The sequence below is a fragment of the Heterocephalus glaber genome, unplaced genomic scaffold (assembly GCF_053883595.1).
Source record: "Heterocephalus glaber isolate CG9 unplaced genomic scaffold, H.glaber_assembly_v1.0 deba00001472, whole genome shotgun sequence".
Taxonomy (NCBI): Eukaryota; Metazoa; Chordata; class Mammalia; order Rodentia; family Bathyergidae; genus Heterocephalus; species Heterocephalus glaber.
The window spans coordinates 77,929,317-77,952,613 of NW_028258315.1; the positions used below are offsets into that span (position 1 = coordinate 77,929,317).

General features: G+C 38.1%; 1 protein-coding gene across 40 annotated transcripts in view; it reads left to right on the forward strand.

Annotated features, from left to right (window-relative positions):
* The window catches only part of Thrb (thyroid hormone receptor beta), a 384,335-nt gene that overhangs the window by 317,657 nt on the left and 43,381 nt on the right, over nt 1-23,297 (forward strand). The window contains exon 1 of one of the 40 annotated variants that reach the window (XM_021238671.2): nt 12,941-13,280. The exons of the other annotated variants lie outside the window; for them this stretch is intronic. Within the exon in view, the coding sequence (XP_021094330.1) occupies nt 12,953-13,280 (328 nt within the window). The 5' untranslated portion in view covers nt 12,941-12,952. Of the gene's footprint in view, nt 1-12,940; nt 13,281-23,297 lie in introns of those variants that run through there. 40 annotated transcript variants of the gene reach the window in all.

The window sequence follows — 23,297 nt, forward strand, 5'->3', positions numbered from 1 at the left end:
AAACTCATTTGACCATAGAACCTATTTTCTTCAGAGCATAATAAACACACACTCTGCTACTGAGCCATGTCCCATGTCCCAGATTAAGTTATTTTTGAATTTCCAAATTTCAATCTAACCCCCTCCCTTCTTTGAGTTAGGGTCTTGCTGTGTTGCCCAGGCTGGTCCCACTCTCCTGGACTCAAATGATTCCCCTGCCTCAACCTCCCAAGTACTGGGACTACAGGTGGTTTGGAGTCCTAATTTCTAAAAGCAGTGAACCAGAAGATTCCAGACATTAAAAGACAGAACTGGCATACGAGAAAGTATTGTGCACCGTGTAGATATTATTAGCTAACATTCAGATATCTTGCAGCCTTTGGGTGGTAAGACTTGGACTTCAGTCCTTTACATATATAAAGGGAATGTCCCTCTATTTGGGTAGCTCCTTTGGGGGCAGGAAATGTTATGCCCTTTGTATGACTTCTTTTGGGAATCAGAGGTGATTGACAGTGATGGCCACTATTCCTAATTTCATAACCTGAATAGAAATAGGTTTAATAAATGAGTCTGTCTCAATTTTCTAGTGTTAAACACATAAAAAAGCAAATTGGATGGATTTTATACAGATAGATGTCTCTCAGGAATTCTCCAAGCCTAAGATAATTCATGTATTGCAATATGTAAAATGTTTCTTCTTTTAAAAATGCACATAGATCTTGGTGCACTGAGAGTCCTCCATATTTTTTCAGAGAGAGCAAATATTTTTATACACATGATAAGTGTCACAGGCTTTTAGGCCTAGAGTGGAATCAAGAGACTCCTGAAATGCAGGGAAAATGGCATTCAAGCTCAATCCTGCAGGTTGAGAAGGCTCTGTTCTGTGAAGAGCCCAAAGGAGGGACATTGCAGATAGAGAAAAACATGTGAAGTATCCTTGAGGCTGGTGAGAGCTTGGAGTATTTAGACAACTAGGACACCGTTTTAGCTGGAGTGAAGTGAACAAGAGGAAGAGAGGGTTGATGGGAAGTGGAGAAAGGCCACATTTGGTAAAGAATGTGGATTTTATTCTAAAGAAGTCACTGAAGATTTTACCCAGGGAGGGACACAATCTGGTTTGCAATTTTTTTGTTTTGTTTTGTTTTTTTGGTTTATTTTTTGGTACCCGGGATCAAACTTGGGTCCTTGTGCTTGTGCAGCAGGCGGTGAAACCACTGAGCTAAATCCCTGGCCCTGGTTTGCAATTTTTTAAAACATCATGCTTTGGTGGCTGTATCAAAAAGAACTAAAGGGTAGAAAGGTCAGTGAGACCATTCGGGAAGTCCCCTTTGGAGATGTGGCAGTTTCTTGGGCTGCAGCAGTAGCAGTGGAGAGAAAGAAGGGGTTGGGTTGAACTGTTCTGGTGGAAGAACCCACGCTTGCCAGTGGATCGGATGTAGAGAATGAGGGAACAGAGGAGTCCAGGAGGGCTCCATGGTTACTTGCTGAAGCTCCCAGGCAGAATATGGTACTGAAATAGGAAGACTGTGGAAGGAACAGTCTTCAGGAGGAAATAAATGGGAGATACCTATTATTGTGAATTTTAAATGAAAATGTCCAAGTGAGGTAGGAGTTAAGATTCTGATGTCACAGGAAATCTCTGGGATGAAGATACACTTGGATGTCCCCAGCATATAATTGTATTTAAAGCTACAACACAGGATGAGATCACCTCAAAAAGAGGCTGGCAAACTTTTTCTCTGAAGTACAAGACAGTAAATATTTTCAGCCAGTCATACAGTCTCTCATGAAAAGCAGCCATAGATAATATATAAAGAGTTAAGCATGACTATGTTCCAATAAAACTTTATTTACAAAATAGGTGGTGGCCATATTTGGCACACAGGCCAAAGTTTGCTGACCTCTGACCCACAATGAAAATTTAGACCAAAAAGAGCAAGAAAACCTAACACAGGATCTAAAGCACTTCATTAATAATTATTATGTATACATAATTATCCCGCCTGCTATGCTAGTCACTGTTCTAATTGCTTTACTTAAGTAAATTCTTTCCCCCACACACTGGAGATCAAACTCAGGACCTTGTGCTTGCCAGACAGGTGCAGCACCACTGAGCTACATCCCTGGCATAAATTTTCTTAAATCTTTACAATAAAGTTGATACTGTTATCGCTACTTTACAAATAAGATGGGTACCATTCCCCCTATTTTACAAACAAAAACCCTGTGACATAAGTAAGTTCATTTCTCTCTTGAGAAAAAAGTCTAGAGTTTGGCAGTACAGGGCTAGTGGACTTGAGCAACCTATACTCCTTCTAGATCATTTGTCCACCATCCCTAGACCATAGCATCATCCTCATAGATCAAAATGGTCGCTGGGGCTCCAGCCATCATATTCATTATTGCATGCAGCAGTTCAACAGAACAAAGAGGAAATAAATGGCATCCACCAATTGTCTCATATGCTGTCTTTTAAGCTTCTTAAAAACTGCCTTGGGCTGGGGATTTAGCTCAGTGGTGCCTCTGCCTGCCTCACAAGTGCAAGGTCCTGAGTTCAATCCCCAGTACAAAAAAAAAAAATTGCTTTATCCTGTTTCCTCTGTTATATCTCATTGGCCAGAATCATTCACACAAATATATTTAGGTGCAAGGGAGACTGGAAAATGTGCCCCCTTCCCCAGGGGCCATGTGCCCAAATAAGAGATAGGGAGTCTCTTATTAAAGCAGACAATAACAACAATCACTAGGTCCTGGAAGACTCCGACCAGTTGCCTTAAGATTTAGCACTTAAGTCTATGTGCCTTTTTACAAGTATAGTTGGTAGCACTCTTCCTAAGTCATTTCCTCTCAATTGTCTCATTGCTCAGGCCTCCTGGGTTGAAGACCTACACACTCCTCAAAAGCCAGTTCACAGGATGCCTCTTGCGTGCAGCTGTGGCTGGCTCTCTGGGCAGATGCTTCCTGTGTCTCCACATCAAGTTCACTGCCTGTCCTTGCACTTGGTTCTTACCTGGTGTGTCTCCTCTCCTTAACTGGGTGACTCAAGGACAGGTGAAGCCAAATTGAGGTGTGAAGGGTACATTTGTAAGAACTAAAAAAAAAAAAAAATGTAGCAAATCTACAGATGAAGGGAACAAAAATAAGAATGCAGGATGTGCTGGTCCATGGCAAAAGGGTTGGAGTCAAATGCCCAGTAGTTAAGTAGTTCTCAAATTTCACTTCCTACTAAAATTACCTGGGAAATTTTAAAAATCTTGATGATTAGCTTTCCCCACATATTGACTAAATCAGACTTCCTGAAGGGGACACCTAGTTAATTACCTAGTATCTGTGCTTTTAAAAGTATCTCACATAGGCTGGGGATTTAGCTCAGTGGTTCTGGTGCCTGCTACACAAGCAGAAGGACCCGAGTTTGATCCCCGGTACCAAAAAAAAAAGAAAACACCTTCACTGAATTTCACCTCACTTGTGACATGTTAATATGTTCAGATTGCTTTATCAACTTACAAAGAAGCATGCACGATCGATCACTTGTAACAGATGTGATTGCTTCCATCTGAATGCGAAGGGTCATACTTCAAATTCAAGTTAAACTCCATTTTCAACTAACAGCAATGCAAGTTTCCTGCATTCGTTACAAGTAAGGAGGATTCCCACTTGATGAGAGAAGGGCATTTCAGGAGTCTTATTCTGTTTTCCTCAAAAGGTAATGAGTTCTCTTTTCCTAGTAAGATCTCTGAGGGAATCCAGCTTTTTAAAAATTTTTTGTTGATTCTCAGGGATCTTTCAAATGTTTAGCAAAAAATAAGAGGAGTAAAATTTTCAGGAGTGCTTCCTTTTCTCAATGCATATGTATATCCAGTTCCAGGGGAGGATAACACTCGGATTTTTCAAGCACATTTAGAGACTTCTGAAAATTGTTTTTAAGTGTTCCTTTAGAATGAAAGTTGAGGCTCTGGCTTTAGTTGATACTGTTACTGGTGAAAAGCAAGAAATGGCTTGGATTTGTGCCTTCAGTAAAAAGAGAGGAAGCCAGAAAATGTGCTGGGCAAAACTGCAAAATCAGATGGGTTCAATATACAGCTCCCGAGCAGAAAAAGAGGCCTCAGAATATGTATGGCTGCCAGGAAAGATGACTGCTTTATTGAAAGGTTAATTTTCAGATTAGTTTTGGGAAATTTGAGATAAATAAATGAGATCAGACAAAAAACATAAGGCCTGGATCCTTTTTCCTGGGGTTTTCAGAAAATAGTCATTGCTTCCAATAAAATGTTTTGACATTTTCAGTAGGGAGAAAATGTTAATTGTAATGTTATGTGTATGTGTCCTTAAAAATACTTGCAAATAAGTCTTTTATTTGTTTTAAGAGTAATCAGTGTACAAACACTATTAAAATGTTAGCTGTGTTCTAACTTCAGTGCTTTCTAGGATGTTGCAATTCATTTTCCAGGTGCAAATATACCAGTTGGAGAACATTCCTTTACTTGTCTTATAGTTCAGTTACAGTTTTCTGGGAGTCTTATTACTAACCATCCACATGGGGCTGCCTGGGTTTCTTCTCTCATTTTAATTCATCTTCTGCTTATTCTGTAAGTTGGTGGCCTTTTTACTACATATATGAAATGACATCACTCAAAGACTGCACCATGACGGTCCGTGTAACTTTGTTCATTTAATACACCTGCTATTTAGCTATATTTGGTGGCATAAACACTGGCTTTTTTTGTACAGCCATCTGTGTAGCTACCACTTCCCTGCTTTGTACTCAACAGACTTCCCATAGTTTGCTGAATAGCTATAATGCCCTCCTTTCTCCTTATGTTCCTGCCACAAAATTCTGTGTTGCAATTCATTATTGGAGCTACATGTCCAAAGCCTTTGCTTTGGCTTATTGTAAAATATCACATTATTGCATTATCTGTGGTCCCTCAGAAGAGAAAGACCACAGTCACATATTCATGGACTAGCAAGGACCCAAATGTAACATCACTACCTGTGGCCCAGCCCAGCAGTCTGCCAGAAAAAGTGAAGAAACCCCTGGCTTAATAGAAAGTAGCTTCACTCATTGATCTCATAATGTGGGATGCAAGCATACCCATGGACACACACACACACATGTGGATCACTGTCCACATAGAGAAAACAACACAGTAACCACCTTAGCAAGCACGTATTGTTCAATGTGATATTTGTTAACTTCATAGTTAAAAGATAGAGTGATTCTTAAAGAAAATAACTTTCTCTCAGATCACTTTTTTTCCTTTTTTTAAATTTTATTTTATTGGTACATTTTAGGTATACAATATAATGACATTCATCATTGGAAATTTGCACCTTTACATAATCTCTCTTGGTTCTTATTTTTTCGCCCTTCCCCTGCCCTCCCTTCAACCACTCCATCCCTCCCTATCTACAAAGACTTTGTTTTCATTTGTTCATTTTCTCATATTCCATTCCCTTCTTTCTTTTCCCCTACCCCTCCCACGTCCCCTTCCCCTTTGCCCCTTTTCTTCCTATTTCACATTATCTATTATACCTTTTAGTCCTTATTTACACTTTCAATTTCTCACACTAGAGAAACTGTTCGGTATTTACACAATGTGTGTCCTATTTATTTCACTTAAGAGTATGGCCTCAATGTGCATCCATTTAGCAACGAATGTCTCTAATTTCTCATTTTTTATGGCCGAGTAATACTCCGTTAAAAAAAAAACCACACATTTTCTTTATCCAGTCTCCAGTTGATGGGCATTTGGGCTGTTTCCAAGTTTTAGCTATCACAAACTGTGCTGCTATGAACATGGGTGCACATATATCACTGTGTTATGATTCTTTTAATTCTTTGGGGAAGATCCCCAGCAGTGGAATAGCGGGGTCAAATGGGACTTCCAGTCCTAGTTCTTTGAGGTCTCCATACTGATTTCCACAGTGGTTGCACCAGTCTACACTCCCACCAGCAATGGATCAGGGTTCCTCTTTCCCCACAGCTTCCCCAGCATTTGTTATTGGTTGATTTCATGATAGCAGCCATTCTTTCTGGGGTGAGGTGGAATCTCAGCATTGTTTTCATTTGTATCTCTTGAATGACCAGTGATGTTGAACATTTTTTCATATGTTTATTTGCTATTTCTACTTCTTTGTCTGAGAAATGTCTGTTCATTTCAGATGCCCATTTTTGGATTGGGTCTTTAAATTTGGGAGGTCTAATATTTTAAGCTCTTTATAGATTCCAGATAGTAGGTCTTTGAGTAACAGCAGGTGAAGATTTTTTCCCACGTTGTGGGTTGTCTCTTCACACTGCTGGTGGTTTCTCTTGCTGTGCAGAAGCTTTTTAGTAAGAATAGATCCCATTTGTTGATTGTTTGTGCTAGTTCACGGGCAACTGAGGTTTTCTTCATAAAATCTTTTCCTACACCAATGTCTTCAAGAGTTCTACCTAACCTCTGTTCCAGTGGGTTCAATGTTTCTATTTTAATATCTAGATCTTTAGTCCATTTATATTTTAGTTCAGTTCCTGGTGAGAGATATAGGTCTAGTTTTAATCTCTGACAGGTTGAAATCCAGTTTTTTCAACACCATTTATTAAATAGGCTATCTTTCCTCCAGTGAAGGTGGTTGGCTCCTTTGTCAAAGATAAGGTGCCTCAGTGTGTCTGGAGTTGTTTCTGCACCTTCTAATCTATTCCACTGATCCTTGGGTCTGTTTCATTGCCAGTACCATGCTGTTTTTATCACAGTAGCTTTGTAGTATAGCTTCAAATTGAGTATTGTGATACCCCCAGCCATGTCTCTGTTGCCCAGAATTGCTTTTGCTGTTCTAGGTCTCTTCTGGTTCCAAATGAATTTTTGGACTGTTTTCTCTAGCTCTGTGAAGTATATTGTTGGAATTTCAATCAGCATTTCATTAAATCTATATAGCAGTTTTGGAAGTATGGCCATTTTCACTATATTGATTCTTCCTACCCAGGAACAAGGGATCTCTTTCCATTTTCTTATATCCTCCTCGATCTCCTTTTTCAGGGTGCTGTAGTTTTCAGCATAGAGGTCTTTTGCTTCCTTTGTTAGATTGATTCCTAGATATTTCTTTTTTTTGGATGCTATTGTAAAAGGAATTGTTTCCCTAATTTCTCTCTCAATGAGTCTGCTATTTGTGTACAAGAAGGCTATTGTTTTTTGAGTGTTGACCTTATATCCAGCTACTCTACTGAATCTGTCAATTAAGTCCGGAAGTCTTTCGGTAGAGTTTTTTGGATCTTCTATGTAAAGTATCATATCATCAGCAAATAATGACAGTTTAACTTCTTCCTTTCCTATCTTTATTCCTTTTATTCTTTCTCTTTTCTAATTGCTGTGGCTAATGTTTCCAGAAGTATATTGAACAGAAGTGGTGATAGTGGGCATCCCTGTCTTGTTCCTGATTTTAGCGTGAAAGCTTTCAGTTTTTGACCATTTAGTATGATGTTGGCTGTTGGTCTTTCATAGATAGCCTTAATCAGGTTAAGATAAAGACCTTCTATTCCAATTTTCTGTAGGGTTTTTATCATGAATGGGTGTTGGATTTTGTCAAATGCCTTCTCTGCATCTATTGAGATGATCCTATGGTTTTTGTCCTTGACTCTGTTAATATGGTATATTACATTTTTTGATTTACATATGTTGAACCATCCTTGCATCCCTGGGATAAATCCAACTTGGTCAGGGTGTGTGATCTTCTTGATGACCCTCTGTATTCTGTTTGCCAGTATCTTGTTGAGGATTTTTGCATCTATGTTCATTAGGGAGATTGGCCTGTAGTTCTCTTTTCGGTTTGGGTCTTTCCCTGGTTTTGGAATCAAAGTCATACTTGCTTCCAAGAATGAATTTGGAAGCCTTGCTTCCCTTTCAATTTCCTTGATGAGTTTAAAGAGTAATGGTATTAGTTCTTCTTTAAATGTCTTGTAGAATTCAGCAGTGAATCCATCAGGACCTGGGCTTTTCTTTGTTGGTAAATTTTTTATTACATTTTCAAATTCACTCATTGTAATTGGGGTGTTTAGAATTTCTATATCTTCTTCATTTAACTTTGGCAATTTATACATATCTAGGAATCTGTCCATTTCTTCTGTGTTTTCCATTTTATTAGAGTACAGGTTCTCGAAGTAGGTATTGATGATCCTCTGGATTTCTGCTGGTTCTGTTGTGACTTCCCCTTTTTTGTTCTTAATTGCATGGATTTGAGTCTTTTCTTTCCTTTTTTTGATAAGGTTGGCTAAAGGTTTATTGATTTTATTTATTCTTTCAAAAAACCAACTCTGATTCATTAACTTTTTGTATCATTCTCTTAGTCTCCATTGCATTGATTTCTGCTCTGATCTTCATAATTTCCTCTCTTGTGCGGGCTTGGGTTTGTTATTCTCTTCTTTTTCTAGGAGTTTGAGGTTCTGCATTAGATTATTTATCTGAGTTCTCTCTGTTTTGCTAATATGGGCATTCACTGCTATGAATTTCCCGTGTAGAACTGTTTTCATTGTGTCGCATAGATTCCTAAATGTTGTACTGGCATCATCATTACTTGTAGAAACTAATTTCTTCTTTAATTTCCTCTGTGACCCATTGGTTGTTCAAGAGGGTATTATTCAATTTCCAAGTGTTTGTGGGAGTTTTGCAGTTTCTCATGTTATTGATCTCCAATTTTATTGCACTGTGGTCTGATAATATACAGGGGGTAATTTAAATTCTTTTACATTGACTTAGACATGTCCTGTGAGCTAGCATGTGGTCTATTTTGGTGAATGACCTGTGTGCAGCTGAAAAGAATGTGTATTCTGATTTTGTGGGGTGGAACACTCTGTAAATATCTATTAAGTCCATTTGTTCAATAGCTTGGTTCAGTTCTAGAATTTCGTTGTTAATTTTTTGTCTAGATCTGTCTATTTGTGATAGTGGGGTATTGAGGTCCCCCACTACAATTGTATTAGTGCTTATTTGGTTTTTCATGTCCATTAATATTTGTTTTGTATAGTTGGGGGCATTCGTAGTTGGTGCATATATATTTAGGATTGTCATGTCTTCCTCTTGGATTGTTCCCTTCACAAGAATGTAATGACCATCTTTGTCTCTCTTAATTAGTTTTGGTTTGAAATCTACTTTGTCTGCAAGTGAGATTGCTACCCCTGCTCTTTTCTGGGTTCCTGTCATGTGGAGAGCCATTTTCCATCCTTTTACTTTCAGTCTATGAATTTCTTTTTGAGTTAGGTGTGTTTCTTCTATACAGCATATTGCTGGATTTTGCTTCTTAATCCATTCTGTCAGTCTACTTCTTTTGATTGGTGAATTGAGGCCATTAACATTGATAGTTATAATTGATAGATATTGACTCATCCTTGTCATGATGTTTTACTGTTTTGGGCTCTTATTTCTTTTTCCCCCTTTCCCTTTAGTTTCTTACCTTGTCTGGTGACTTCTCTCTGTTGAGCCTCATGGATTTGTGACCTTTGTTGCCTTTTTCTAGGATATTGCTTAGAATTGTTTGGAGTGCTGGTTTGCGGTTCATGAAATTTCTCAGGTGTTCTTTGTCATGGAAGTATCTAATTTCCCCATCAAATTTGAAAGATAATTTTGCAGGATATAACAGTCTAGGTTGGAATTTATTTTCTTTTAGAGCTTGAAATACTTCACTCCAGGTTCTCCTTGATTTGAGGGTTTGTGTTGAGAAGTCTGCCGTGATTCTGATGGGCTTTCCTATGTAGGTGATTTGTTTCTTTTCTCTAACTGCCTGTAGGATTTTGTTCTTCTGTTGTGTTTCTGGAATCTTGACTATTATATGTCTGGGTGTATATTTTTTTTGATAATGGCTGGGTGGAGTTCTATATGCCTCACTTATCTGTATGCCCAATTCTCCTCCTCTGTCTGGGAAGTTTTCTACTATTACTTCTGTGAACAGTTTTTTTATGTCAATTATACTTTCTCCTGTTTTTTCGTGGACTCTTATCAGTCTTATGTTATTCTTCTTTGCATCATCTAGCAGCTGTTGAATTGATTTCTCATGGTCCCTTACTATTTTTAAGAAATCTCTGTTTTCACGGTCCTTAACCGCAATCCTGTCTTCTATATCTGATATTCTATTTTCAGATTCTCTTAATCTCTCTGCATGCTTTCAATGGAGTTTTTAATCTCCTGAATATCTGTTTGAATCTGTTTCATGGATTCCATTTCTTTCTTATGCTGGGCATTCCTGGTTTCCAGCATGTTTCTGAGCTCATCTATTTTTTTATCAGTTCATAGGTATTTATTATTGTCATCTCTTCCTCTTGGATTGCTCCCTTTACAAGGATGTAGTGTCCTTCTTTGTCTCTCTTAATCAGTGTTGGTTTGAAATCTACTTGATCTGTGAAGAGGATAGCTACTCCTGCTTTTTTTTCAGGTTTCTCTTGCATGGAGTATTATATTCCACCCTTTAACTTTCAATCTATGAGTTTCTTTTTGAAATAAGTGTGTTTCTTGTGTGCAGCATGTTGGATCTTGCTTTTTGACCCATTTTGCCAGTCTATTTCTTTTGATTGATGAGTTGAGACCATTAACATTGATGGTTATAACTGATACGTATTAACTTATCATTGTCATGACTTTTTCATTTTGTTGGATTCTCCCCATTGGCTTTTAATTTCTTGTTGTGCCCAGTGGATTCATTCTGCTGGGCTTCCTAGGGTTGTGATCCTCATTGTCTTTTCCTTGGATATTGTCTAAAATTTTTTGAGTGCTGGTTTGGTATTCATGAAGTTCCAAAGGTGCTCTTTGTCATGAAAGTATCTTATTTCTCCATCAATTTTGAAAGATAGTTTGGTAGGGTACATCAATCTGGGTTGGAGGTTGTTTTCCTTTAGGGTTTGCAATACTTCATTCCAAGCTCTTCTTGCCTTGAGGGTTTGCATTGAGAATTCTGTTTTGTATGTGATTTGTTTCTTTTCTCTAACTGCTTGTTGAACTTTGTTCTTCTGTTGGGTTTCTGGAATCTTTACAATTGTATCCCTATTTGTCTATTTTTTTTTTAATCAAGGCTAGTTGGAGTCCTATATGCCTCACTTATCTGTATGTCAAGTTCTTTTCCCCTGCTTGGAAAGTTTTCTGCCATCACTTCTGTGAACAGTTTTTTTTTATGTCATCTGCACTCTCCTATTTCTTCTTTGACTCCAATCAGTCTTATGTTATTCTTCTTTGCATCATCTAGCAGCTGCTGGATTGATTTCTCATAGTCCCTTACAATTTTAAAGCAATTTTTATTTTCCTGGTGACTAATTGCAATCTTATCTTCTGTATGTGAAGTTCTGTCTTCACATTGGCTCATTCTGCTGCGTAGATTTTCAATGGAGTTTTTAATCTCCTGAAAATCTGTTTGCATCTGTTGTATAGATTCCATTTGTTTCCTATGTTGGGATGCCATCATTCCTCAGCTCCCCTATTTTTTTATCTGTGTCTTCTCTAGATTTATTAATCATGTCTTGCACTATGGGCACAACCTCTGCTATTATGTGAGAAATTATTTCTGATTTCATTTTTTCCAGATCCTCTTTTGTTGCTAGTTCAGGGGGTCCAGATGGTTGAGTATCAGAGTGTTCCATCTCGTTTCCCTTTGGGGTTGCTGTGATCTAGACATCAGGTTCTGATCTCATTTTGACAGGTATTGGTGGGGGTGCTTCTGACACCCACGGGGGCTCACCTCCTCTGTGCTGGGAGTGGTGGTAGGTTGGCCCAGAAGCCTCCTCTGTGCTGGGAGCCAGGGTAGGTTGGCCCAGAACCCTCCAACTCTGGCACTGGGAGCTGCAGCATGTTGACCTGTAAGCCTCCTCTGCACTGAGAGCTGTAGCACATCAACCCAGAAGCCTCCTCTGTGCTGGGAGCCGGGGTAGGTTGGCCTGGAAGCCTCCTACTCTGGAATCTAGATCACTATCTTTAAATGCCAAGTGTATTAATGCAAAATATATAAAAACTTGAAAATAATATCAAAAGCAGGTCTAAATGGAAATAAAACAAGTATACAAAACTTTCCACATACTACTGATCAGAGTGTTCCTAAGCACAAACAGAATAGGGAAACTGCTATAAAACAAGGGTATTCTTCATACAGGGGCATTGGCACACACTCAAAGATTTAATTACCTTATCAACAGCACAAAGACAGTTCGTTTAAATTTTAGCTCTCATGTAGATTAGTGCTAATGATGTAGAAAATTATCAAGTTCAAGGAACAGAACAGAATGCACAGTTTCAAATGTGGCCTTCCTTGGTATGATTTAAAAACCCGTAGCACCCATGTATCATGAGAAGATGGTCAGATCCTGCTATTAAAAGCCAACTTGAAACCTTCAACAACAGATCCAAGCACTAATGTTTATGCAATTAGATTAATGTTTTGGAGTCAGTCATTACTACTCATTACTACTGGATTTTCTCTGGTTCATGCTAATAAACCAGATTATTGATTTTAGGATTGTCTGTGTATCCAAGGATATTCCCTAAGTTGTCTTTATAATGTTTCATGCTTAAATTGTCAACTATAATGACATAACAATGAGTAATCATTTTCTAATCATGTTGAAAGGGGTTCAAAACCGCATATAAAATGAATCTTCCCAGCTTCAGAGTGACAGAAAGACTGTTGCTGTCATTCCTACCTGTCCACTGTCTTCCCCAGGCATTAGCTGCATGCACAGCTTAAGACCTTTCTAATCATAAATCTTCTTTCCAATATGTTCAAATGGCAGGAGAGCTGAAAAGACACCTCCATCTAGATAGGGTTTAGCACATCAGGTGCTATTCTGAAGTAAGGCAGGCTGGGCTGCTGTGTTGGTGGTGTTTATTCATCTTCCCTTCTCGTTTCATGTGTATGTATGTATGCTTCTCAGCGTATATGCCTGGCTCTCAGGGTGTATGGGGCTGGTGAGTGCATGCATACAGTGTGTATATATGTAAAGTAGAAACTGAACCAGGATAACAAAATGAACTACTGTATGCAAGAAATATATGAAGTGCACCCAGCTGCCAGTAGCAACTGCTACATGCAATCCACTGGTTATTACACGTATTTTGAAGATAGCCTGGGTTCCAGTGGTTGTGATGTTCAGGCTGTGCCCAGTAACAGCATATATATGGAACAGGCCTGGGCAGTGAATCAGCCTTATACCAGTAGTTACCCTGGAAACATGTTTAAAAGCAAGGACTCTGACTTGGACATGGCCCTGAATCAATACAGCCAACCTGAATATTTTACTGAAGAAAAGCCTACTTTTTCTCAAGTGCAGTCACCATCGTATTCTCCAAAAAAAGGTAGGGACCATTTTGCTTAAATATAGTCAAAGTTTCAGCATTTATTTCTATTGCATTTTAAAGTTAGCTTGCATCTGCTTCTTCACATCTTTCCATCTGAACACTGAATATTTGAAATTAAAACTGCAGTAATAGAGATTGCTAGGTGATTGAAGGACTCTGTGAACATGAAGATTTCCAAGCATTTTTTTTTTGATATGTGAAAGCTGGATACTTGCTTTGCCAGACTGTATTGGCACATGTGGGGAGATATAGATATAGATGACATAGATATAGATGAAGATGTGGTTACAGATAACCCAGAGCGAGTATTATTGGTTTCTTTGCTACAGAGAATATCTAGAAAGTTTCTCCTTTGCGAATTGGTGTACTAGCATTTAAAGTGGGATAAATTCTCCCTAGTTCAAGTTCAGATCAAAAATTCATTTGACTTTTCCTTGGCATTTCATATTAAAGTTTATTTTAGCTAATTAATACAATAATTTATTGGCTTCTTTAACATTACTATAATGTTGATATGTTAGAACTTTAAATATTCATTTTAATATATTTACTTATATTTACCTATCCACATAAACTGTAAAGAATATTTGTACCTGCACAAACTGTAAGCATGTACAACTCAAATTTAAACTGATTATATAATTTACCTGACATTGTGTCCTTAAAGTTTAACATGTCTGCAATCATATTAAATGAACACCCTATCTAAAAGCAAATGAAATAGCTTTCAAAATATCCAGTACTAAGAGCAATATCCATTTATCTTAATAGATATAATATTTAATTTTCTATCAACAGAACATTTTTTGTATTACCAAAAGATTTAAAAAAAAAAAAAGGCAAATGGGTAGTACAAAGGGAACTTAGTAGCGACTACCAGATAGAAACCTTTATTAGAGAACTTTAAATTCTAGTGAAGATATGACAGGAACCCGATTTTTCTGAATATGATCTACAGGATTTTGCAGAGGGAACAAATTTAGAGTACTCTGTAATTTGCAAGAACATGATGTCCTTTGGTCTTCAAAGGTAAATTTCTCTGTGAAATTAATTTTAAAAATAATGTGGCTCATATAACTGTAGTCCCTATATAAAATTATCATTTGCTTTTCCTAATATGACTATATTTTAAATTAGCCTGCTATGAAAACAAATGTTTTTTAAAAACTAAAACTAAAATCACTATTTTCCCATATATGGTGAAATTCTATAACTTCCAAATGTGCAATATGAAAGGGATCACAACATTAAACACATTCAGAGTTGTTCATCTATATTTTCATTTAGTTTCATATCCTCTTAAAGGGCATCGAGATTTCGTATTTATGTAAGGAACATACCATGTAACTTCCCGAATAGAGACAACTGAGATAGCTTGAATGTGGACCTTCTGTTACATTTAATATTATAAGTAATTTAGCTTTGAGAAGAAGAATTTAACATTGTCTCATTAAACTAGCCTGGATATGACTTTTATACTGTTGTAGAATCACAAGAAAATGTGAATGTCTATCTATTCTATTCTATTCTTTAAAATTCTTGCAAACTTTTCAGGCTCTTTTCCCTTTTGTCTTTTCACTCTGTTTTCTTCAACCAGCATTGAGGAATATTTGCTTATAAAACTTGAAACCAGGGATTTTTTAGTAATTAATTTGATGCATGAACTAGAGGAAAAGACATTGTATTCATATATTGATGTAATTTCTCAAAGCCATATGCCATTGAAAGGCCACTGCCACCTGCCAAAGTCAGTAAATCAAAGGAGACAAACATTCTTAAATGCACCATTATTTACTGTTATGAGTCTTCAAGTAAATCCCAATAAAACTAAACCCAGCTGTTAACCGTCTCTCAGAACAAAAGGTTGTACCCAACATGCTTATCCATATTGATCCAGTATTGATTTTTCTTGTTGTGGGAAGACATAAGTGGTGTCTCATTAAGGCAAAATTAAGACTATAAACAGATGTTCAGTGGGATAGACCTCATTTCCAATTGGGTTTTTATCTATTTTCGTGAAATTCATAAGTACTGTTTGTTACTGTCACTGTAGCTCTATTAATGTTTAATTATGAAGCTGACTTTTTTAAAGGATGAATTATTCTATAGCCTTTAATTGGAATTTTCTAATATTAAAGAGTTACCATGATCTTGTTTTTTTAAAGGGTAGTATAGGTACACAGTGATGAAGGTACGAGAACGGCTGACTTACCAACCCTGAGGAATATTTGCTTATAAAAAATGAAACAGGGATTACTTAGCTGGTAGACTTTACAATGACTTTTAGCTTCCTTTGTGTTTTTTGCATTGGTAGCCAAGAAGGAATAAATCAAACTCCTAAAGCTTTGAGAACATGAACCAATTCAAACCAGTTCAATGAATTACATTTAAAAGAAAACTTCAAGAACAGAGAGGGGGAGTCAATATAATTTTCACATTGAAGACAGCTGAAATGCAGGATATAGTATCTCTTATTTTTCATATGGAACATGAGAAGACAAATGTTTAATTTTTTAAATTTAGGGACAAATAAAAACAAACCTGCCACTTACAAGGCATAAGCTTCTTCTTTATTGTCTTTCAAGTATCATAATTATGATTTGTTATGTTCCAGTGGGTCCTCATAGGTGGTTCTAATTTCACTCTTATGTCCTCCACCAGTTAGGAAGGAAAGAAAAGACTAAGTTTCAAAATCAGACAAAGGACAATTGACAGCCAGAATGTTGTGCCTTCCTCTTTTTTGGGTGGAAATTCAGCATAGTTAAAAGTTAATGTCTTGTCTTTTTATTTTCTTCTTTTTTCCCTCTGTTTTGGCTGGCTATTTCCACCAAAAATTCCAGTTACATTCCACAGTTCTCAAACAGCTTGCATCTGGCTGCCTTACCACTTACCAGTCAGCCTCTGGGTCCCTTTAAACAGAATCCTCCCTGGAGTCACCCCTGGGCAGCTCTCCCCAACAGGAGTCTTTCCACACCTTCTATATGCCATTTTATAGGGGCTGCACGTTCAAAAAGTCACTAGTGTGTTTGTATCAGAGTTCATTATCCATCCAAGAGAAGAAAAATTTCCTGGTCTTGAGCCAGGGTCAAAGAATGAGGTGTGTTTGTTCTATTTAGTTCTGCTATTGATTGTACATGTTCTTGCTCTAGCCACTTTTTTATTTTATAGAAAGAAAAATACTAATAACTGAAGCAGAAATTCCATTTGGAATCATATTTTCTGAATCTGCTTTTATTGCCCCTCTGTCTCCTAGACAGGTCTCAGTCCTTCTTTTTTTTTTTTTTAATATTTCATTGTCTCCATGTGACATTAGAAATGGAAACTAAATGGCAAGTCGGGGGATGTTTGAAGTGACCCACATCAAGAGAATTGGATTATAAAGAACAGTTAAGCCCCCAAAGAAATGGGGTCTCTAATTAGAATTTCTTTGGCCTCTTTTAAAGTTAGAGAAGGTTTGCTATACAGTAGAGTTGGGGATAGAGATGCTACAAAGTGTGCCCCCCGAAAAAAATGTTACATAAAAAACAAGTCCTGGTAAACCCTACAATCATACCCGGTCCAGAGAAAACAGATGAAAGAAAATCAAAAAGGGAAGATTTATGAATCCCATTGTCAGTCACTCCCCCAAAATAAACTTAAATATAACATGATCATGCTATTTTAGTTTGTCTTCCTTGAACCTTCCTTCTCTTTCTTCTTCCTTTCCTTCTCTCCCCTCTCCTATTTTCCTTCCAACATTCTTCCTGTCTTACTATTTTTCTCCTTATTTCTCTCATTTTTTTCTCTTCTCATCTAGTTGAATTTCTTTAAACACAAATGTGATCAGTCCACCCAGACATCTCTTTAAAATGTAATGCTTAAATTGTTTATGTGATTGCAGATATTTCTATAGTAGGTTTATAATATTGAGGATACTGACAGATTTTATTTTAGTATTATTATTATTTTAAGTTAGGCTCTGTCACTCATATACTATTGAGGCAAAACTACCCCAGAAAACAATGCCACTATTTAAAAAATACATAACACGTTTATTCTTCAAAAGGTTAAATAAAAGTGCCTCTTAGCACCTAGAAATGGAAGCAATGTAAGGAGCAGTAATTTTTTCCAAACCAACTTCAAGGGCAAACAAAAGAATGATCCGGCTCTTTTTCCCTTTTCTTTTTGAAGAATCAGGTATCTGTCTTGTCAAAGACACAACCTTCAGAGATCTTGCTGGATGCCCTAACCTCATCCTAAATCATGCGCTGCCACTCCTTACAAAGCTAATGATTGGAGTCCAAGGCATTATACGCAGGCTTGGGGAGGTGGAGCTGTTAATTTCCCACATTCAGGGTTCATGTCATCACCTTGCATGCCGTCATGAATGCCGTCCAAAGCCAAGATCAAAGCTTTCAGCTCAGCTCCCAGCCCTCAAGTGCATTCAGCCTGAGGTCAAGCTGCTTCCCAGTCTACCGCCCTTCTGGCCCAGCTCTTAAGATCCCACCTTCTCCTATGCCCTCCTAGGGCTTCTTTCCAGAGCCTCCAGACTGCTGAGCTGTGATGTGCTGTCCTTGGTACCAACTGCTTCAGAGCATTCCCTGGCTTCTCCTGGAGACTCCAGAATGGACCTTCCAATCATCATCCCACCTTGGTCCCCTTCCCTGTCTGCAGATGGCAACCACTATGTTATCCTGTCCTTCTCTCCATGGCCCCTGTCCTCCCCATGGAAGGCTTCTTTTTCCAGCCACTCAGTAGTAGTGCTTCCGCACCTCTCTGCCCCCACGGAGATCCTTCTTGAGGATTCAGGGCCTTCCCCACGACCTATTAAATACAAATGCCCACAACTCTGACATTCCATTTTAATTCTGCTTTTGTGTTTCTGCCTATACCCTCTGTTCTAAAAATCTTGGCCAGTCTCTCTGTAGGCCCCTCTCTCTCCTGCCCCAACACCATCACTGAAGCAGTGATGTTTGCTTCCAGCTAGAACCCACTACCAGCCACTCTCCAGTGCTGTTCTGCTGTCCCCCGCCTGCATCACCTTAGGTCACTAGCGCAGCTCACATCCTGGCAGCCTCTGCTGTGTAACCAGCACCATATTCCATCACCGTTGCTTCTAGCCAGACCTTCCTTCAAAGGCTGGTATCCCTCTTCTATACAACAGTTCTCAATCATTTATATAAATCACCTTTTTAGGTTCTTTATAACATTTACTGGTACATTTTAGACCTACATAATGATGGCATTCATCATAGGGAATTTGTATCTGTGCATGATACATCCAATCTCTTCTTTCCCTTTCCCCCCTCCTCTCCCTACGTACAAAAGATTTGTTTCCATTTTTTCCTTCTATTCACTGTTTTTCTTGTCCCTTCCTTCCTTTCTCCCTTCTTCCCCTTCCCACTGCATATTTTCTTCTCATTTTCCAATATCTATTATACATTTTAGTCCTTATTTACACTTTCTGTTTCTCACACCAGAGAAATAATTTGGTATTTAAACATGTGGGTCTGATTTATTTCACTTAAGAATATGATATCAAGGTCCATCCATTTAGCTACAAACATCTGAAGCTCATCCTTCTTTATGCTGAAGTAATACTCCATTGTATAAAAAAACCACATTTTCTTTAATCATTCATAGGTTGATGGGCATCTGGGTTGTATCCAAGACTTAGCTATTACAAACTGTGCCACTGTAAAAAGTGGGAGTGTATATATCACTGTGTTATAATGCTTTTAATTCTTCCAAGAAGATACCCAGCAAGGGAATAGCTGAGTCAAATGGAATCTCTAGTTTTAGTTTTTTGAGGAGTCTCCACACTGATTTCCACAGTGATTACACCAGTCTGCACTCCCACCAACAGTGGAGCAGGGTTCCTTTTTCCCCATAGCCCCTCCAGCATTTGTTACTGGTTGATTTCTTGATAGCAGCCATTCTTTCTGGAGATGGAATCTCAACATTGTTTTAATTTGTATTTCTCAAATGACCAGTGATAAATCACCTTTTAAAAACTATTAAAAATCATACATAAAGTGTATCAGATGAGAGTTTCTCAATCTTAGTACTGTGGATATTTGGGGCCAGATAAATCTTTGTCGTGGTCTCTGTCCTGTCCATCAGAGGAAGTTTGGTAGCATCCCTGGAGACTGAGCACTGGTTGCCAGTGTCACACATATGTAGGTACACACACACACGCACACACACACACACACACACAGTGAAAACAACCAAAATATCTCCAGACACTGCCAAATGTTTTCTGGGGGACAAAATTAACCCTGGTTGAGAACCACTGCATTAGTGGTGAAGAACTTAATATTTAGAAAATAGCTGAAGTAAAAGATCTTTATGAAGGATCTTTTCAAATTGTGAATATCCATCCTCGATTTCCAAATGACAAGTTTAGATTGCTGTATATTGAGCTCTGTCAAAGTGGAATATGCCCAAACATGGATACACATATATTCATGCAACTCAATACTTACCTATGTGTTATTGGTCAGTTTTATAGCCTGGATTTGAGGTTGCTCCATCATGAATCCTCATTTATGTCAAATCTGTCTAGATCTTGAGCACCAGGAAGGCACTAAGCTCTCTTATCTTACACTTTGTAAAGTATGCAGCTGCAGGACACACCTGGAGGAAGCTCAGGACAGCTTATAGCAAAAACCATGTCATCCTGATGTCAGAGGCAACAGCTTTTTCCCCTTCAGGCAGTACACAGCTGAAGAATTGTTAGCTATAGAATTTTTACAGCTATAATCCTGAAGCCCATTCTGAACAGATTTTCAGATTAAAAGGAAACCAATTTTTCTGAGGTATGCAAGACTTGAAATAATTATGGGTGCAACCGTGTGAGCCCAAAGCCATAAACTGACACCGAAGGCAAAGTCAGAGGCAACTATCAACCATTCCGGGTGACCTTTCTCCTCTCTGCCCCTTCCCTACTCTTCTGATATACTTAGCCTTCTTGCTTCCTAACCCAAACCTTCTTTCAAAACAGGAAATAATCTCAGCATCAAGCTTCTAAAATGTCAATAGCCACAAGTACCAGAGAGCTGATATTAATGGAGAGAAGTACTGTTATTTCATGATGGCAGCTTATTTTTAAATTTTCTATCAAGTCATACAGTGTTGATGTGTTATATGACAAAAATACTCTCACTTTCATAAAGAAGTATGTTCTCTTTCATTTTTCATGGACTTTTGTCTTCCCACTTTTTATAAGGATAAAAAATTCTGTGAAATGCTGCTTATAAAGCAACATAATACAAGAACAAAGAACAAAGATAAACGGCAGCTGACATTTAGTGTGAGAGATGGGGCACAGTAAGGAGTCGTGCTGACTGGAGAGATCTAGAAAGGATGTCTCTTTCTTGGGGTTCAGAACTGCTTGTTCAGTTAATTGTTGCTCATTGTTATCACCAAGCTTTCACATGAAGCAGGGGTTCTGGATTTTATGTGAAATTTCTTGGTTTTAAAACTTGGCTAAGATTTTTTTAAACACTTAGTGAAGCAAACACTACAGACTACCAGTACATGTACCTTCTTGATTAAAATTCATTATACCAATCTATTTCCTTGCTTAGTGATTTGCATCTTCAAATGTTCTCACTCTAATTATGGATTGAAAGGTAATGTGGGCCACAAGCACAGGGAAAAGGAAGTTTAGCTAGGATTTCTTGTGCATGATGCCATATTATCCCCAAGCCTCACTCTAAAATTAACAAATATGCTTTAGTTTTAGGAATTCTTGTCAGAAGAAATAATCCAAAACTGCTTTGCCCCTTTTTCTGCCCTAAGACCTCGGATGGGAATCTAGAGTCCCTTGTCATTGTGTCCTCATCCCATTTTCTGGATTAATCTCTGACTTGGTCCTACTTCTGCTTCTTTCCCCTACTCTATTCCCAGTGCATGAGCATTTGAAGCCTTGGAACTCTGTGTCTGCTATCTCCCAGCACCCCGAGCCCAGCCTCAGGAGGGCAAAATGCAAAGAAAACATGTTCTCAGTGCCTGTAAGAGGGGACTAGTGAGGACAGGACTACCGTGGCTATGAAAGATTTTGTGAAGCAGAAGCCCCTGGGATACCTCTACTGGCGATTTGCAGACAGCAATGAAAGGACACTAAAACCTCAGTGATTTATACACAGTAGGTCCATACATGTTTGTTAAATAAATAAATGGACAGATGGATGGTTTAATTATTTGATATAGCGTTAAGGGGGGGGGTGTTAAAGATTAACATGATGCAAAGCTTTGTTCCTAATACCAATAATTAAATGTAAAAGGAATCAGGATTAGTATGTTGGAAAAAAACTAAAGGATAAGCCATTTAAGGTTTTTAAGTCTGTAAAGCAATGGAATAGAGTGGAAGTTACCAAAAAGGAAAAAGCTTAAATCAGAAAGGTCTGAGCTCTTACATGAATTGAGGAAGTTCAATATAAAATTGGAAGAATGCACTGGACATGTTGGTACATGCTTATAATTCCAGCAGTCTGGAAGACGGAAGCAGGAGGATCACAAGTTAAAGCCAAGCCCAGGCAACCTAGGTACTTAGCAAGACTGTTTTTTTGTTTTGGTACCGGGGATCAAACTCAGGTCTTTGAGCTTCCACAGCAGGCAGGGAAACCACTGGGCTAAATCCCCAGCCCAGACTGTCTTAATTATAAAAAATAAAAGGGCTGGAGGTGTAGCTCAGTGCAAAGACCCTGAGTTCAATCCCCAGTACTGGGAAAAAAATAGAAGAATGACTAAGCATGCTGATAATTTGGTGGCTTCTTAAGGAGTGTTAAAGTATGGACTCATCCTGAATCCTAACCTACCCAGAGTTTTTGCTGGCTCTGAGTTGATAGTTCAAAAGATGAATCAGAATTCATTTTGACTATTTTGGGAGGTGGGGGGGGGGTTATTAATTGTGCTTTACTAGTTACCTGGGACAACTTACAGACGCAGCTATTCAAATGAACAGTGTAGCCTGCAGTTACTTCACTTTTTGAGCTGTCCAGGGTCTTTTCCACTACCATGGATAACTACTGTTCCCTTAAAACTCCAGGATCTGCTAGGCAAGTAGTCTCATCTACAAGGTAAGATTAGTCAGATGGAAGAAGGTCTCCAAATTCAGTTCCTCTCCCCTCCTTCCTAGGCATCACCTTCTATTTTAGATCCATCATCAAGATTAATCTGCTTTATATTTATTACCTAAGGGCTGTGTGTCTGTGAAGAAGTTACATAGTATTTCCTCCTAGGACCTGGCATGCTGTTATAATTCACTCAAAAGAATTAAACTAGCCATGCTTCTGATTTTACCCATGTAGTGGGAAGCATTGAATCTAGTATAAGCCAAGAAGACAACCTCATTATCTGTTACACAACTTGTAGTACAAATGTACAAGTTTCCCCTTCCACATCCCAAATCTCTCTGAGAATCAAATTTTTTAAAATTATAATTAGCTGCAAATGGATAAATCTTGAAAACACTGTGCTAAGTGAAAAGCCACAAATTATGTGATCCCATTCCTATGAAATGTACAGAGTAGACAAATCTATAGAAACAAAATGTAGATTAGTGGTTGCCTAGGGCAAAAAGGGTGGAGGAGAAAGGGGGAATGAGGGGGTGACTCTTAAAGGTATGAGGTTTCTTCTTGGGATGATGAAAATGTCCTAAGATTAATACTGATGACGGTTTGTAGCTCTGTGAATATAAGCCATTGAATTCTATGTTATATGAATTTTGTCTTGATAAAGTTCTTACCAAAAGACGAATTTTTTTAAAAGGTAATATTTTACTATGCTGTGCAAGATACTCAGTAAATTAATCAGACATTACCAAATAGGCAACTAAAATAAAATCTCTAAGTCCTTTGTTGAACAGATGGAGTTTGTGTTCATTAAAATATATTTGATAGAGTGGAGCATAGTTTATTATTCCAAAAAATAATGTGTGTGAGCAAATAAGAACTGGGGGAAATACATCATCCCTGAACTATCACATCCTATCGTGGGTCTTGTTTTCAGGGAGAGGGGTCATTAACC